Source organism: Myiozetetes cayanensis, unplaced genomic scaffold (assembly GCF_022539395.1).
Source record: "Myiozetetes cayanensis isolate MyiCay16 unplaced genomic scaffold, myiCay2020 scf4, whole genome shotgun sequence".
Taxonomy (NCBI): domain Eukaryota; kingdom Metazoa; phylum Chordata; class Aves; order Passeriformes; family Tyrannidae; genus Myiozetetes; species Myiozetetes cayanensis.
This window is the reverse complement of record NW_026087631.1, coordinates 7,846,016-7,862,620: the sequence shown is the minus strand read 5'-3', so window position 1 is coordinate 7,862,620 and position 16,605 is coordinate 7,846,016. Positions and strand designations below refer to the sequence as shown.

The 16,605-nt window shown below is 40.4% G+C and overlaps 1 protein-coding gene across 1 annotated transcript in view; it reads right to left on the bottom strand.

Moving 5' to 3' along the window:
- The window catches only part of BDP1 (B double prime 1, subunit of RNA polymerase III transcription initiation factor IIIB), a 55,297-nt gene that overhangs the window by 21,010 nt on the left and 17,682 nt on the right, over window positions 1-16,605 (bottom strand). The window contains exons 13-25 of the mRNA XM_050328905.1: window positions 16,318-16,394; window positions 14,812-14,956; window positions 14,573-14,649; window positions 13,827-13,980; window positions 13,319-13,401; window positions 12,274-12,505; window positions 11,048-11,235; window positions 10,134-10,350; window positions 7,920-8,107; window positions 5,698-5,899; window positions 4,226-4,341; window positions 3,255-3,474; window positions 2,063-2,247 (exon numbers count right to left, since the gene is read on the bottom strand). Coding sequence (XP_050184862.1) covers window positions 2,063-2,247; window positions 3,255-3,474; window positions 4,226-4,341; window positions 5,698-5,899; window positions 7,920-8,107; window positions 10,134-10,350; window positions 11,048-11,235; window positions 12,274-12,505; window positions 13,319-13,401; window positions 13,827-13,980; window positions 14,573-14,649; window positions 14,812-14,956; window positions 16,318-16,394 — 2,084 coding nt within the window. The remainder of the gene's footprint in view (window positions 1-2,062; window positions 2,248-3,254; window positions 3,475-4,225; window positions 4,342-5,697; window positions 5,900-7,919; window positions 8,108-10,133; window positions 10,351-11,047; window positions 11,236-12,273; window positions 12,506-13,318; window positions 13,402-13,826; window positions 13,981-14,572; window positions 14,650-14,811; window positions 14,957-16,317; window positions 16,395-16,605) is intronic.

Below are 16,605 nucleotides of genomic sequence, written 5' to 3'. Positions count from 1 at the left end.
CATCCAGAGGGACCGGGAGAGGCTGGGAGAAAGGGGCTGACAGGAACCTGAGGAAGTTCCACAAGGGAAGATGCAAAGTCCTGCCCCTGGGGAGGAACAACCCAAGGCAGCAGCACATGCTTGAGCCAAGCAGGTGGAAAGCAGCTTTGCAGAAAAAAACCTGGGGGTCCTGGGGGTCTCAGAGTTGATAAAACAGCTGGGCTGCATTAGGAGGAGCATTTCCTGGAGTACTGACCAGTTCTGGGCTCCCCAGTAGGAGAGACATGGACATGCTGGACACAGCCTGTCAAAGACTCTTAAAGACAGGGAAGGGATTGAAGCATCTCCTGGAGGATGGAAGGCTGAAAGAGCAGGAGTGGTTCAGCCTAGAGGGAAGGCTCAGGGGGATCTTCAATAGCTACCTAAAAACCTAAAGGGAGGATGCAAACACAGCACAGACAGGCTTTTTCTAGTGGTGCCCAGTGCCAGGACAAGAGACAATGGGCAAAAAAACAGAACACAAGGAGATTCCTTTAGAGTGTCAGAAAACACAGTTCCACTGTGAGGAGTACCCAAGCATTGGCACAGGCTGCCCAGAGAGAATGTGGAGTCTCCATCCTTGGCAACACTGCAAAGCTGTGTGGACACAGTGTTGGGCAACCAGCTCCAGGTGGCCCTGCTTGATCAAGAGAGTTGTACCAGAAGACCTCTAGCAGACCCTTTCAACTCCAACCATTATGGGTTGAACTATGGGAGTCTGTGAAATTCCACCACCACAGAAGCCATGAAGACTGTAAAGTAAGACCCTTGTCTTGTTAGCACAAAGACTGTGGGATATGATTTCAATGTAAGTTACAGAAGAGATTTTAAGCAGTTTCTGACACAGGTGGGAACCAGAAGCTAATTGTAGAAAACAGCAAAAGTAAATTGATTTGAGGCTGCTCAGTATTAGTTAAGACGGAACAAAAAGGTAGCTTATAGCACAACTCAGAACTGTTACATGTAAATGGCACTATCTGTCTTGTATTGCACATATGTAAAAAGAATACCCTCCACCGAGAGAGTCGGAACACTGTACATCATTGTAGGAACTCCTAATTCAAATTACAACTGAAAAGACTTGGAATACATCTTAGACAGCAAGTTCATTTTATGTTTCTCTACTTACCACTTCTCAATTACAAGTGAGTGCAAAGGGCACTGCTCAGTCTTTGGTTCACATTTGTAGTGCACTGTACCCTAAGAATTTATTACTGAGAAATTCAGACAGCTAAACTATGATTACTTGCTTCTATTTTCATCTGCAAAGTCCCTTATAAAAAGGGAAACAGCTTTGAGTAAAATTCTGTTAAAACTCTTCTATTACTTAAGGTTGCCACCTAGTGACTTTCACAGCACATAGCATATAACGACCAGCACAGCTCAGAGCCTACACTTCCGAAAACAAGTGCTGTATGGAAACAACTGGACAAATGGACAAACTTTCTAAAGGACTGTTGTGGTTTAGCCCTAGCTGGCAAGTAAAGACCGTGCAGTCGCTCACTCCCCAGCCGTGGTGAGGAGGAGAACTGGAAAGCAAAAGTAAGACTTGTGGGATTAGATAAGAACAGTTTAATAATTGAAACAAAATAAAATATAAAATAATGAAAAACAGAGAAAGTCAGACAGAGAGGAATAAAACCAGGAGAAACAAGTGATGCACAATTGCCCACTACTTGCTGACTGATGCCCAGACATTCCCTGAGCAGCAATCACCAGCCCCTGGCCAACTCCCCCCAGTTTATATAGTGAGCATGATGTCGTGTGCTATGGAATATCCCTCCGGCCAGTTCAGATCAGCTGTCCTGGCTGTGCTGCCTCCCTGCTTCTTGTACACCTGCTCACTGGCAGAGCATGAGAAGCTGAAGAGTCCTTGACTCAGGGTAAACGCTGCTCAGCAACAACTAAAACATCAGTGTGTTATCAACATCATTCTCATACTAAATCCAAACACAGCAGTGTACCAGCTACTAAGGGAAAATGAGCTCTGTCTCAGCTGAAACCAGGACAAGAGCTTTTATACTCTGTCAAAAGGGAACTTTACCTTGCTGTGGTACTCCAAATGCTTCCTATAGCATCTGTACATGGACACTCTTCTTCCTCTCCCTTGCTGGGGCAGTTTGGTGACTTTTTAGAAGAACAGAGCATTTCTGATTTCATACTTCTTGAATTTATGTCTGGATTGTCATTCTTGGCCAAATCTCCCACAACTAATACCTCTGTGTCATCCTTAGATTTGAGAAAAAACCAGCAACAACAGTATTAGCATAAAATAATATCACCTGTAAAATAAAGCATTGCAAATTATGATCGAGCTGTTAACCTGAGACAAAATTTTGCTTAAAAGCTTTCAAGTAGTGTCCCTGGTTGGACTTGGCTCCCAGCCATGTGCCTGGACCACAGTGAAAAAAACCTTCTCCTCTCTTTGGACAGACCAAACCAAACTGAATTCCAAGTAACACGCATTTATATATATATTTAGAATTATATACACAAGATATCATCTCGCAGGGAACCCCCCAAAAGGGAAAAAGAGAGGGGAAAAAAGGACAAAAAACAAATACTTCCCTCGAGATAGCAGAGAACCGCACCAACAACTACCAGCACTATCCACTTCTCAAGGCCAACAAGGAGTACTAGACCTCCCTCCTTCGCCCGGGCAGAATGACAGCAAAGAACCTTTGCTTTCAGTTTGCCGGAAGAAAAAGAGCGAGAGCTTCCTCTCCCTTCTTGTTTATACCCTTGTTTACATAAAAATCGTATGGAATACTGGGAGCATGGCCTTGGTTCCTTGGTTACAACCTGGTTACCAAGGAAGGCCTGGACTCAAAACCACTACAAGTAGTTTATGACACCATCAGTGTTTCTTGTTCTTCTAGGGAAGGTATTTAGCTAATAAAAATAGATAGTATGACCAGTATAGTCTTTCATGAGCAGCCATCAAGGAGCTCAGAAGAAAACCAGCAACAGAAATATGGTGTACAGGTACCTATTTCATGTATCATAAATACAATTGAAATGTCAAAGTTTAAGTAAAGTCTTTGGATATCTTATCAATGAGTCACTGACAAGATTTTGGAACACCTCATAGCAGGGTGTAAATATTGAACAAGAATTCTTACTAGTCCAAAATTAATGGCTGCATCTACAACAAGTTATTTGGATGTTTTAAAAACAGGTGGTGTGGAGCCAAGCATCAGAAAGTATAGCCAGAAATATATGAACAGAATTCTCACTGTTGAGAGTGGTTTTTCAGATTCTTCTGCCATGGACTGTTTCTCTCCTTTATTCATTTCTTCTTTATCTGGAGAAGAAGGTTTTTGTGCTACTGGAGGTTCTTTTTTGCTATATGCTTCTTCTAGGTGTGGTCTAGTTCTTAGAGCTTCAAGTCTTATGAACTGTTCTGGTTTCTGAGCAACCAGCTTGCCTTCCTGGGAGGTGGATTTTTCAGCATTGCTGAATTAAAAGCAAAGAAAGAAAACAAAACCAAAGCAGAAAAAAAAACACAGACAAAAATTATGTCACTTGACTTCGGCTGGGAGGGAAAAAAACCACTTCTGCACTTACTAAGTTTTGAATCAACACTTATACAAGAGGGTTAGAGATTGATGGACTGCTTTCTTTAAGATCAACAAAATTGTATTTTCAAATACTTATTTCTCACTTACGGTTAAAACTGGAGAAAGATGAACAGAATTTCTTTCTCAAGGCATTTTTAACATTAAGAAATAAGTTGTGTTGCTAATCATACCAACATCAGAGTATCTGCAGTCTAAAACACATTTAAGATCTTACTTTAACTAGAGGAACAGCAAAATAGAAGAGCACACTGGGATCAGTGAAAGACAAGTTTCTGACATTTTGCAAAATTTTTTATGTGTTACACGTACGATTGCTACTTATGCAAATACAAATCCAATAATCAAAATGCTTGGTCACGAAGAGCTATGAGGTCATACAGATCAAGTATGTACCATATAAACAATGATGAGGTCACATAGATCAAGTATGTCCCAGATAAACAATGTCAAGGAGTTCAGCTCAAAAAAAACGTGCTCTGAAAACACTGTGTCTATAAGCACTGAAAATTAAACTTCAGGGAAAGACAAAAAAACAAAGGAACAAAAGAACTGACATTTGCAAAAGTGTCTTATTATGTACCAGACAAAAGCCTTTCAAATGTAATTTTGCTAAACTCAAACCTCACCTGCTTTGTTCACATAAAATGTTTCCAGAAATAGAGGGCACCTGAGGCACCTCCTGCTGTTCGTGTTCCTCTCTGCTCAATACATCTGCTTGACACAATACAGCTTCATTTTCACCCTTTGATTTACAGTAAAAGAAGCATGAAGAGAAATAGAAACAAGTAAGCTTCGAGAACGGACATATATTTTATACACAAAAATATAATCTGTACTATTTTCCCAATTAGAATAAACATTAGAATCATGCTATAATAATTAAATTTATAGGTAAAAAGTAACAGAAGGCTTTGTAGTTCTGCACTACCCAGAGTTAAGCTCTTAAATACAATATGCACCCAAGCATTAACGGTAACACTTGTCCTTTGAGCATTCAAACAACTCTCTATTATATAAAGCACTGTAGAAACAAAATACTTCAGCAAATGTAAAACCCTTGAAAACTGGACACTGCAGCACAGACACACCCAAGCCACAGCAACATAACCTCAGATCCAGAAAGCTTTATTAAGCTTTACTTCTGTATTTGCCACACTGCTTCCACAAAGGAGCCACTGAAACATATCCTTCACCACTCCAGGTCTGTGACAGCTTTATTTGTAAGCAGGAGCATCAGACCTGCTGTTTCTACAGACTTGCCCAGCACAGAGTAGATTCACTTGCATGGTTCACAGGTTAGAACAGCCAAAGCTAGGGATGAGCCAACACTGTGGCACCAAGAGGAGACGACAGATGTAGCAGACCCGCAATCCTCTTGGGAATGCAGCACACAAGGTTCAAGAACAACACCAGCTATAACCATTCCAAAAAATGAGTCACTCTAACAAAGCTTAGCTGTGTTTGAAATGAGAGGCAAGTCTACGCAGATATGCCTACATCCATGACATGATTCATGTGCAATCCACAAAATGGTTACAGAGAACTCATTGCACCATAATGGTTCTTAAGGATTTCAACCCCTTTTACAGTCCCCAGCAAAATGTCTGTGGGGATACACAGTGTAGGTGAATGACTCAAATCTACCTGTGTAAAGGAGTATCAGGCAATGCTGAAGCCAGACAAAGCTAATCAAATTGATAAAACTTTTTTTTTTTTTCACAAAAATAGCTATGCTTTGTCTTCACTTGATACACTGTACTAAATTCCTAAACACAGACTCGATTAATCCAAACAGGAAAGATAAAATGAGCAAAAAAGCTAATTTTTATGCATTTTTGTTGTAGAGTTTATATTAAGCATGCATAAAACTTTTCACTATCATGTAATCCAATCAAAATCAGATCCTCACTTTACAGAAAAAAATACTAGTTAAAGCTGTAGACTTCAGTGACTTTATACATGCAATACCTCTACTTGCCAAGGTTTGGGAATTTTATTCAACTAGTATATTGTTTCAGTTTCAGGGAATGCAACTTAAATGTTCTAATTTAACTTCATAAAGCAGAACTTGGAAAGCAAAGCACTTATTAAGACTTACAATGGCAGTATTGGCAAACTCATCTTTCTGCAATACTAGGTGCTGTTCTTCAAGTTTTGTCTTCCTCGCACTTTCTGATAACTGTAACTCCTTCTTTCCAACAGCTCTTACCACGTTTGGCTTGCACCTCTGGGAACTGCTCTGCACTAACTGGATAGGTGGAGGAGGTTTTTGTTTACTTTCTTCTTCAGTGCTGTTTTTGCTATCAATGCAAAGTTAGATAGGGAAAAGAAAACAAAACTTAATACAAAAGCATGTTACAAAAACAAATGCAGGTTCACTGTTTTTACATATAAACAACACTGAGTTTTTAAGAGAAACCATGTAAATTTAAAGTTCTGCAGAGTTTAAGTTACAAACACAACATTTTGTTTCTAAGAAAATTTCAAAGCATTGGTCTTCAAACTAGCTCCACAACATGCACTGAAGGTATTAACTTATTGACTACTTATGACAATAAAGGCATAGAAATTTTCACATGGTTTCCCTAATAAGCAAAATAGTATTTCTTTGCTCACATGAAATGAATTTAGTCTTCAGATAACAAACCAGTCATAAAATGACTTCTCATTAACCACAGAATCACAGAATATGCAGAGTTGGAAGGGACTCACAATGATCATCAAGTCCAACTCCTGGCCCTGTAGAGGACCATCCCCACGAGTCACACCATGTGCCTCAGAATATCACCCAAATGCTTCTTGAGCTCTGTCAGCCTTGATGCTGTGACCATTGCCCTGGGGAGTCTGTTCCTGTGCTCAACCCCTCCCTGGGGGAAGAACATCTTTAAAATATCCAACCTAAACCTCCCCCCACACAACTTTAGGCCATTCCCTTGGGTCCTATCACTGGTCATCACAGAGCAGAGATCAGTGCCTGCCTGTCCTCTTCCTCACAAGGAAGTTGTAATTGCAATGAGGTCTCCCCTCAGTCTCCACTTTTCCAGGCTAGACAGACAAAGTGCCCTCAGACACTCCTCACACGGCTTCCCCTCAAGGCCCTTCACCATCTTCACTGCCCTCCCCTGGACACTCTCTAATAGTTCAATATCTTTCTTATATTGCAGTGCCCAAACTGCACACAATATTCAAGGTGAGGCTGCCCCAGGTCAGAGCAGAGCAGGACAATCCCCTCCCTGGACCAGCTGGTGATGCTTTGCCTGATGCCCCCCAGGACAGGGTTGGCCCTCCTGGCTGCCAGGGCACTGCTGACTCACATTCAACCTGCCATCCCCCAGGACCCCCAGGGCCCTTTCCTGGCACTGCTTTCCAGCCTCTCATTCCCCACTCTGTACATACTTCCAGGGTTGCCCCATTCCAGGTGCAGGATCTGGTACTTTCCCTTGTTAAACCCCATCTGGTTGGTGATTGCCCAGTCCTCAATTTGTCAAGGTCTCTCTGCAGGGCCTCCCTGCCTTTAGGAGTCAGCAGCTCCTCACAGTTTTGTGTCATCTGCAAACATGCTCAGTATCCCTTCCAGTCCTCTGTCCAAGTCATTTATGAAGGTGTTGAAGAGCACAGGGCCCAACATGGAGCCCTGTGGAACCCACCAGTGACAGGTCACCAGTCTGATGGCACCCCATTCACTATAACTGTCTGTGCTCAATATCTTTACTGAAATCCAAAAGGATTACATCAACTGGCTTCCCTTGGTCAGCTAGGGGTGTTACCTTGTCATAAAAGGTAATCAGGTTGGATAAGCAGGACATTCCTGTCATGAAGCTGTGCTGGCTGTGACCAGTGACTGCTTTGTCTTTATTGTGTTTCTCAATATCCCCCAGAATGATCTTCTCCATTACTTTACCAGGCACTGAAGTGAGACTGACAGGCCTGTAGTTTCCAGGGTCCCTCTTCTTGCCCTTCTTGAAAATTAGGACAATATTTGCCAGCTTCCAGTCAGCTGGGACCTCTCAAAATTCCCAAGATTGCTCAAAAATCATCAAGAGAGGTTTTGCAATGAGATCAGCTCTTTGAGGATTCTAGGATGAATCCCATCAGGCCCCATAGATTTTTAGGGATCCAGATGAAGAAGTACAACACACACAATTTCAGGATCGACTGGGAGTTGTTACTGGAATTATCACTAGTGTCAAAACTCTAAGAACTCAAACTTTGAGCAGTATTTTTATTAGATTATCTTTGCCAGTAAAGAATCCATTGGCAATTTCCTTTTAAAATACTTTCATTATTACCGTTAGGAATCAAAAGTAGCTAAGACCTTACCCTGCATCAGTAGCTGAAATGTCATCTTGGTTAATATCAGGTAGACACAACTCAAGTTCACCATCCTCTGATCTTGAAGATGTTTTTGGGGACTTACAACTTGGCCTCTCAGAAACCTCCTGAGAGTGAAGTGACATCTCCTTTCCCAAGGATTCTAATGGGTTTAGGACTTCATATTTTCCTGTTTTCTGAAAAATGTAAACACAACAACCAAAACAAGTCATGATAGTAAACCCAACAGAGAAATTAAGATGTCTATGAAGTTTAGTACTAATCACACACCAAAGTGTTTCCTGGAAAATTGTCATGGTTTTGCCCACCGGCCCATCCCTGGGGCTGAGGATGGTTTTGTCCAAGTGATTTCCGGACAAAAAACCAATCAAAAAGTTCAGTGACGCCTTTGCTAATTACATCTTTAAGAAAACGGAAGAGAAAGTTGGTGGCGCAGTTGAAATTAGGGGCAGCAGCCATGTAGAAGGGTAGCGGGCCCGAGGAGGGTCAAGGCCCCCTCCTCCCCGGCTTGGGCCGGGGGGGGCAGGTGCAGCACTGAAGCCTCCCTTCTCTCTTGTGAGAGAGTGAAGAAAAAAAAGTTTAAAAGACGAATTGCTTAGACGAGAAACCGCTGCAGAAGAATTCCAGCCATGAGATAACAGAATTTTCAAGGTCAAAGCTGCAGTCGCAGGAGAGAGAAGAAAAGTTCAAAGGGGGGAGAGCTGCTTTTTCTCCCTTTCGCTCTCCCTCCCTTCAGCAGGGTAAAGACTGAAAAATAAAACCCTGCCACTTGTAAATGTTTGCTGGGGTGAAGAGAACCCCATGCAGCTCACAGAGGAGCTTGTGGATGCACCAGAGATTTGTGACTTTAACAGAGAGAAAGCCTTATGCTGGAGCAGGAGCGGCTCGGATGAGGCAGAGTCCTGTTAAAGACTTTGTGACCCTCGAAGGGACGATGCTTATGCTGGAGCGAGACGGCTCAGATAAGCTTAGGATCTCAGTGAGAGATCCATGCTGCTGCTGTTGAAGATTTATGACCCTGACGGGTATTAGAACCTACGCTGGAACACAAAACGGTTCAGGTAGGGATGTTGGGATCCATGTGTGGGATCCATGCTGCTGGTGTTGGAGATTTGTGACCCTGAGAGAACCTACGCTGGAGCAGAAAAACGGCTCGGGTAGGGATATTGAAGATTTATGACCCTGAGGGGAATGAGAGAACCTACGCTGGAGCAGAAAATGGCTCAGGTGGGATATTGGGATCCGAGTAAGGGATCCAGACTAGACCCATGCCGAGAAGTCAATCAAGGACTGTTCTCCCATGGGGAGGGACCTCCATAGGGAAACAGGGGTGAACTCTTAAACCATTATCCCCTGTAACCCTGTGGAAGAAGATCCATAGTAAGCAAGTGTCCCCTTGCAAGCCTATGGAAGGAGACCCTTCAGGACCTGGGTAACCCCCAGCCTTCGGTTTTAGCCAAGGAGGGGGGTAGGCCCAGCCCTGGAGGCCAACACAGAATGAGAGAGAGATAAAGGAGTTCCAGCTGCGACGAAAGTGCTGCAGAGTTACGAGAGAGAGAGAGAGAGCTGGAATTCCGAGAATGGAAAAGGACTGCTTCTCCTCCTTGGACTGATATAAAGGGAGGTGGGGAGAGAAGTATCTTCTGTAAATACATAATACCTTTTACTTAAGTAGAATTGTTGTAAATATAATTCTTTAGTTTTAGCTTGTTAATAATAAATACTCATACATTTTTTTTCAATTCAGTCTCTTTTTGTCTGCATAAACCTTCTCTCAACTAATAGTAATTGTATGGGGGGTGTAAAAGAAAATTGAGCCAGGACAAAACCACGACACTCTGTAACTGCTCACTAACCATTTCTTAATCTTTCCAGGACAAATATACAGTTTTTATTTTAAACTAAAATAGCTTCAAATCCAGATTCCTTCTTTGCCATCTTGTATTAATTCTTTCTTCACTGTCAACTCTACAAATCTACCTTGGATCAGAAAGACATTTGGACACCTAAGAAGAGATATAGTCATCTTTTTCTTCTCACATACAATGAAATGAAAAGCATAGAAGTTTTCATGTATAAAATTTTAGCTTTTGAAAAATTTGTTTAAAATCTTTTTAACCTTGTATTTTTTTAAATCATCAGTATTTCATTTCACAAACCCAAGGGCTCAAATATAACGTAACAAAAAAAAAAAAGCCTCACATCTGTGTCAGGAAGGATACTACATTCAGTGTCACACTTTGTCAAACTTTCTGCCTTGTTGGTATCTTTTTGTAATACATCTTTATTATTTATATCCAGCACTTCTTTTCTATTAGTTGTCATTCTTAAGTTTGGCTTTGGTCTCTGGAATCGACTCCTCAGTAGCCGAGCTGATGATACAACAGTTTTCTCCCCTTCCTTCTGAGGATCAGATTTCCTACAAAAACAAACAAAAGAGCAATCAAAGGCATGGGACAACATGGCATACTTTTATGCAGCTCTCAGAGCAATAACAAAGTTACTGACATGAAAAAAGATCCAATAAAAACACAGCAATCACCACCAAAAGCTTGTGTATCTGATAAATAGGTGAGCGAGGATAAGATACAAAAAGATGCCTTTCCAGAACAGCTGCAACTTTCAGTTGAGATCTGGAAGACAGGTTGAGACATTTCAAGAAGATAGATACATATTTTACAAATGCCTTTGCCTAACCATGTTTAAAGTTACTCAGTAGACTTAGAGAACGCTTGTGGTTGCTCTTTTTTTTTTTAAGAGACACTTTATAAGAGGAAACCAAACCTTGTACTCAAGGGTTTATATAAACACATTTGGATGCATTGCTGTGGCCAAAGCGGAAAGGACAACCACAGGAACTGAGCATCATAAAAACATATTTATTTGAAAATTAGGCAGATAGTCTAAAAGATGAAATTAACATCCAAGAGTACATAAACCTAGTGGCTTTCAAGCCCTTGGAGTTTTGTTTGTTGAAGTCTAGCATTGTCTTGATTGAACTTCTCATTATAGATATAAAACTTGTTTCTAATGCTGGAGTTGGTAAAATTGTAGAACACTTAAGAGATATTGATGGCTTTGACCCATCTCTTCTCTCCATTTTAAAAACCCCTTACCCTGTATTGAAATCTGAAACCTGTTCCAAGGCATCTGACAGCCCCTTTTCACTTTCGCACTTTTCTGCTTCTGAGGACTTTTCTTGGAAACACTGCCTTGTAGATTTTGAGTTCATCTCAGAATCTGTAGAAACATCCCCTTCTAACATCACACTGCATGCCTGAGTGTCTTCAAGAACTGTCAAATCCTAAAAGGAATAAAAGTTTCACTCTATTAAGATGAAATATTTGCTTAACCACTCCTTTAGAAGAAGAGGGGGAAAATGAGAAAGTTTTAGGATTTCTTACAGAAACACCGAGATCTCTTTCTCTTGTCATTCAACTAGTATCAAATATACTGTAAAATTCAAAAGTTATTTTTCTTTCTGTTTTCTTTCTGAAGTGGTTTGTCTTCCACGACAACTTTTTCTTTGCACTTCTTTTTTCAGATCCAGTATCAGAAATACAACAAAGTGAGACATAATTAATCTATATATGCTGGTTTTGCCTGGGGTAGAGCTGATTTTCTTCAGAGTGGTTAGTATGGGGGTCTCTTTTGGATTTGTGCTGAACACAGTGCTGATAGCACAGAGATCTTTTTGTTATTGCTGAGCAGGGCTTACACAGAGCCAAGGCCTTTCCTGCTTTTCATATTGCCACACTGGTGAGGGGACTGGGGGTGCATGGAACGCTGGGAGGAAACACAGCTGGGACAGGTGACCCAGACTGACCAAAGGGATATTCCAGACCATATGACATTATGCTCAGCATATAAAGTGTGGGGAATGGTGTTTGTCTTCCCAAGTAACTGTTACACACAACAGAGCCCAGCTTTCCTGGGGATGGCTGAACACCTGCCTGTCCACAGGAAGCAGTGAAAGAATTTCTAGTGACACTTTGCTTGTGTGTATGGCTTTTGCTTTTCCTATTCAACTGTCTTTATCTCAGCCCATGAGTTCTCTAGCTTTAACCCCTCCAATTCTCTCCAAAATCTGCTGGTGGGGGAGTGAGTGAGCAAGCTGATACTTGGTTCCTGACTGGCGTTAAATCCGACACCACAGAAAACAGAACCCAAGTGCAAGCACGAGGAAGTTTTATGACAATTTAGTTTAAGCTGAAAGAATAAACAAAGCACGCAATGGTTGTCCTTACAAATTATGTGGCATGTACCTAGATCTTTGTTACCAAAGTCTCCTACCAACGACCCAGCAAAAAAGTGTGCCTAAGCAACTGCTCAAGAAACTTACACTTTTGAGGCAGGGATCATTGCTTTCATCTCTATGGTGCATAACATCTTCTTCTACTTCTCCACCTTTAACTGTCTTCTCTTCAAGATCTTTTTCATCTATCAGTTCTTTTTGCCTTGCAACAGTTCTTCCTAGATTTGGTTTTGGTCTCTGTATTCTGCCTCTCCTTAGAGGTGCAGGATTCAGCAAACTCCGTTTGCTGTCTTCTTGTAAACCCACTGTTTCATTAGACCTGGAAAAACACATAAGATCCATGAATTACATATGAAGTCTGAAAGTGGGAGGAGAATTAGAGAAGTGGGTTTTTTTCCTTTGTTTTTAGAAACAGTTATTAACATACACAGATCTAGAATGTATTACTAGCTTCTTGAACTAATTATCAAATCTAGTTTATCTCCCGTCATCCTCTTCAACTATCTCCCTTTAAAAAGAAAGATTTGAGTGGTTTTTGTTTGGTTTTTTTGTTGCCGTTTTTTGCATTAGGTTGTTGGGGGAGGGGGTTGTTTAGGTTTTTTTGGAGGGGAGGGACAGTTGGCTTTTTTTAAATTTTACTTCTTACAATCTCTTCCGTAAAACGTGTTCCTCCTTTTACACTACAGCTGCCAATTCTCCACTGAAAAAAATACAACACTTTATAAATATGTGCATTAAATTACCCACATGTTGGATTTTTTTCTCATCCTACCTGACACCTACCAGTTAACTATACTTTGAGAACAAACACTGCTATTGTTTAAATACTTAACCACTGAAACAGATGCATTACAGTAAAGTTAGTAGCGAAGGCTTGTTTTAGTTTTCAAGGGACTAAGTTTTTTTTTCATTTACCGTGACTGATTTTTCATTTAAAAGCACCATTTTAAAAACAAAAATGCTTAATCGATGTTTCATGCATTAATAAAGATTCCTATTCTTCCCTCAATTTCTGTCTCATTGCAGAAGTTTTTGAAGAAATTTCTATAAATACCACACTATGAAATACTACCAGAAGGGATGGCATATTGCTGGAGAGCAGCACATACCTCCTCATTTTTCTCATACTTACTGAGACACTGTCTCTAGGACTTGGTCATCTTTTTCTGCAGCTTCTTCACTGGTAACATCAGACCTATTACTTTGGTCAGTGTTCTGAACAGAAATAGAACATCATGATATTAACTCTCTTACATTTATGAAGTGCAGCATTACCTGACTGACCAAGATAACTGTCCACAGCAGGAGACAAAACAGATTGCTTATGACAAACATATACAGTTATAGGGTACATTTCACAGTCAGAGAGGCTCAGCAAAAACCAGATCGAACAACTAAAGCTGTATTTGCTGTAGGACATGTTTCTGTAACAAGCTCTCAGCACAGCAGAGGTTTCTAAGCAGTATCACACTGTCACTGTAGGCTAAGTAAGTGGCTAATTCCTGGTCATACTCAGAGGCAAAAAAAAAAAAAAAAAAAAAAGAAAAGAAACCCCCCCCAGAAAGATAACATTACTGTTGCATCCAGTAGTAGCTTTTTAGTTAACACATTATCTCCAGTCACGTTATTCTATTAAATACCTTTTCAGCTTCCCCCTTAAGCTGTAGATGAGACATTTTATCATTTCCTGCATCTTTTTCAGGCTCTTCTTTCCTTCCAGATGCTCTTGTAATATTAGGTTTAAATCTCTGTCGAAATCCTCTAACTACTGTCTTTACAGGTTTTTCTGGTTCTCTGCAAAAAGGATCCAGAACAGTGACATTTACTCCATAATATTCAATCCTATGTAATATTCAGTGACTTGCACAGCTTTCTCTACTGGAATCCAATTGTCTTCAGAAGGATTTGCCCAAACTTAGGCACGTTTCTTCACATGAGAAACAAACCTTGTTTAGTCTTACAGAGCATGGAAACTCAATTTATCTACCTATTAAAAAGAGATTAATTTTTCACACAGCAGAGGAACTTACCTAGACTGCATACTATATCTGCTTCTGCAAGTATCAGAAGCAGAGCCTTTACCTGACAACTGAGGCTGGGAGGAAAGCAAAACCATAGTTATCAATTCCCACAATTTCCCCTTTCAAATTCCAAACACAGTTGGTACTTCATAAACTAATGCTTTCCTCAACTTTTCAGAAAAGATGTACGTATCTTCTACAATAGTGCCACCTGCTATCATCCAAGAAAATGCTAAAGTCAATTTTAAGATTTACATTAAAACTTCACTGTTACTGTTGTTTTTTTGTAAGAGCACTACACAGAACAAGTTAACAATTATATTTGGTTAATTCCAGGAGACTGGAGAAGCGATCTCAATACTTACTCAGATTCATTATCCAAATCTCTGTTCTCCAATTCCGTGGCTTCATTTCTGTTTCTTCTACTGTCCTCCTCAGAGCACTGGAATTGAGGCCAAGAAATATTGCCCTTTGAGAAGTGTGCAGATACCTCAGCAGCATTTCTCAAAACACTACTTATAAGACTGTATCTGGTCCACAGTATCTGCCTTGATGAAAACAGTATCAAGAACATAAAATATTAAGTAATGTGGCTCCCTCTGACCTTTTCATCTGCATTCTCAGGGTTTGGAGAGGAAGTTTCAGACTCCATTTTGTCTTGTGCTGCTGTCTCCCTCCTTCCAGATGACCTCACCAAATTGGGTTTAGGTCTTTGCAAGCGCCTTCTGTCTGCTGACTTTTCAGTTCTCCTTAAGACATAAAAAGAGGTGGTACAGCTGCTTACCAAATACACACTTAAAGTCTTATATGGTCCAAGATGTACTTCAAGAGCATCACAGACTGCACGAGTCAAGACACTGCATGCAGCATGAGAATAAACAGAAAAAAATTTTCAATTTTCTGGTATTAGAAGACAAGATACAACTTTATTGAAAGAGCATCAAATAAACCTTAACAACTTTGCTGGTTGTCACTGGAATCTACTTAAAAATACTTGAAGAAAGCGTTTCGTGCCATTAAATAAATAGGAACACTTCTTCTCCTAGGGATTCACAATTCATGTCAGTGTGAACAGGTTTACTGCTTTTAATAGAATAAACAGAAATCTGCTTTATATACCAAATTTTCTATTTGCCTCTCTTGTCCCTGCAAGCCATTTCAAAGCTATCTCAGTCATGGAACAATGAGCTGCTGTTTTCAAACACCTTGTCCTACTGCCAACATCCACACGTTACTGAAGAACGGGGTACACACATCACTCTCTGTGTCCTTAACAATTGCAATGGTGTGTCCAGGGATTCACACACTGACAAAGCCCTATATCTTATCAAATATCTTCAGATTGGGAACTACTACTTCTTCTTATATTCTTCCTAGAACAGGAAAAATAAAGTTTTGATGGTCTTTATCAGAAGAGCCCATCCAAATGGGAAAGACAGAAGCATGAAAACCACGTTAGCATTAACTAGTAGCTCATCTCTAAATCACCTTTAAAAATTATATCATGGAATAAGAAAAGGAAATTAACAGGAAAACTTAAGGCACAGACTTTTTTAAACACCACTACTCAGTGTACAAAACAGTCACAAAGATTAACTCATAAAGGAGTGCAGGTTAAGACAGAGACACCTTGGAGTATCTTCAACTCTTGCACTGAGCTTCAAAGAGCAACGGTGTCCAAATAGGAAGGAACAAATACACCAAAAACATAATGCATACAGCTAATAAGCTCTGATGGACAATTATGAATGTCAAAGAATTCAGTGAGGCCCTTTCATTAAAAAAACAAAATCCACTTTCATAACCAAGCTTCACCCAAAAAACAGCAGAAATTTATCTCTTGTTCTTGATGACTACAGATAGGTTGTATTTCTTTTTCTGAACTTAGTTAAGTCTTCCTCCCTGTTCCTATCTAACGTTTCAGTCTTAGTTCAAGGAATTGCTTCTCAGTGATCAAAATTTCTATCAAAAAACTTCACCAAATACAGAAAACAAGTTATCATGATTTCTGTTCTAGTTCACCCCGCTATGGTCAAGCAGAATTATATGCAAACTGAGTAGACACAGGTTTATTTCAAGTACCACTGCAAGGTAAAATAATTGCACTTACATGATTTCAGACTGAGAACCACCTTCTGATGCAATTTGCTTTTCATCTGGTCTGTGTGAGTGATGGATGTCTTTGTTCTGAGTAAGAAAAAAAATGTTTTAGAACAAAAACAATAAACATAGAACTTTTGCTGTAAAGAAGAGTAGAAACAAGATTCCTACAATGGCTGAGGTTGAAAGGGTCTGCTAGGGGTCTTCTGGTACAACTCTACTGGTCAAGCAGGGCCACCTGGAGCTGGTTGCCCAGCACTAATCCACACGGCTTTGCAATATTGCTGTCTGAGCTGTG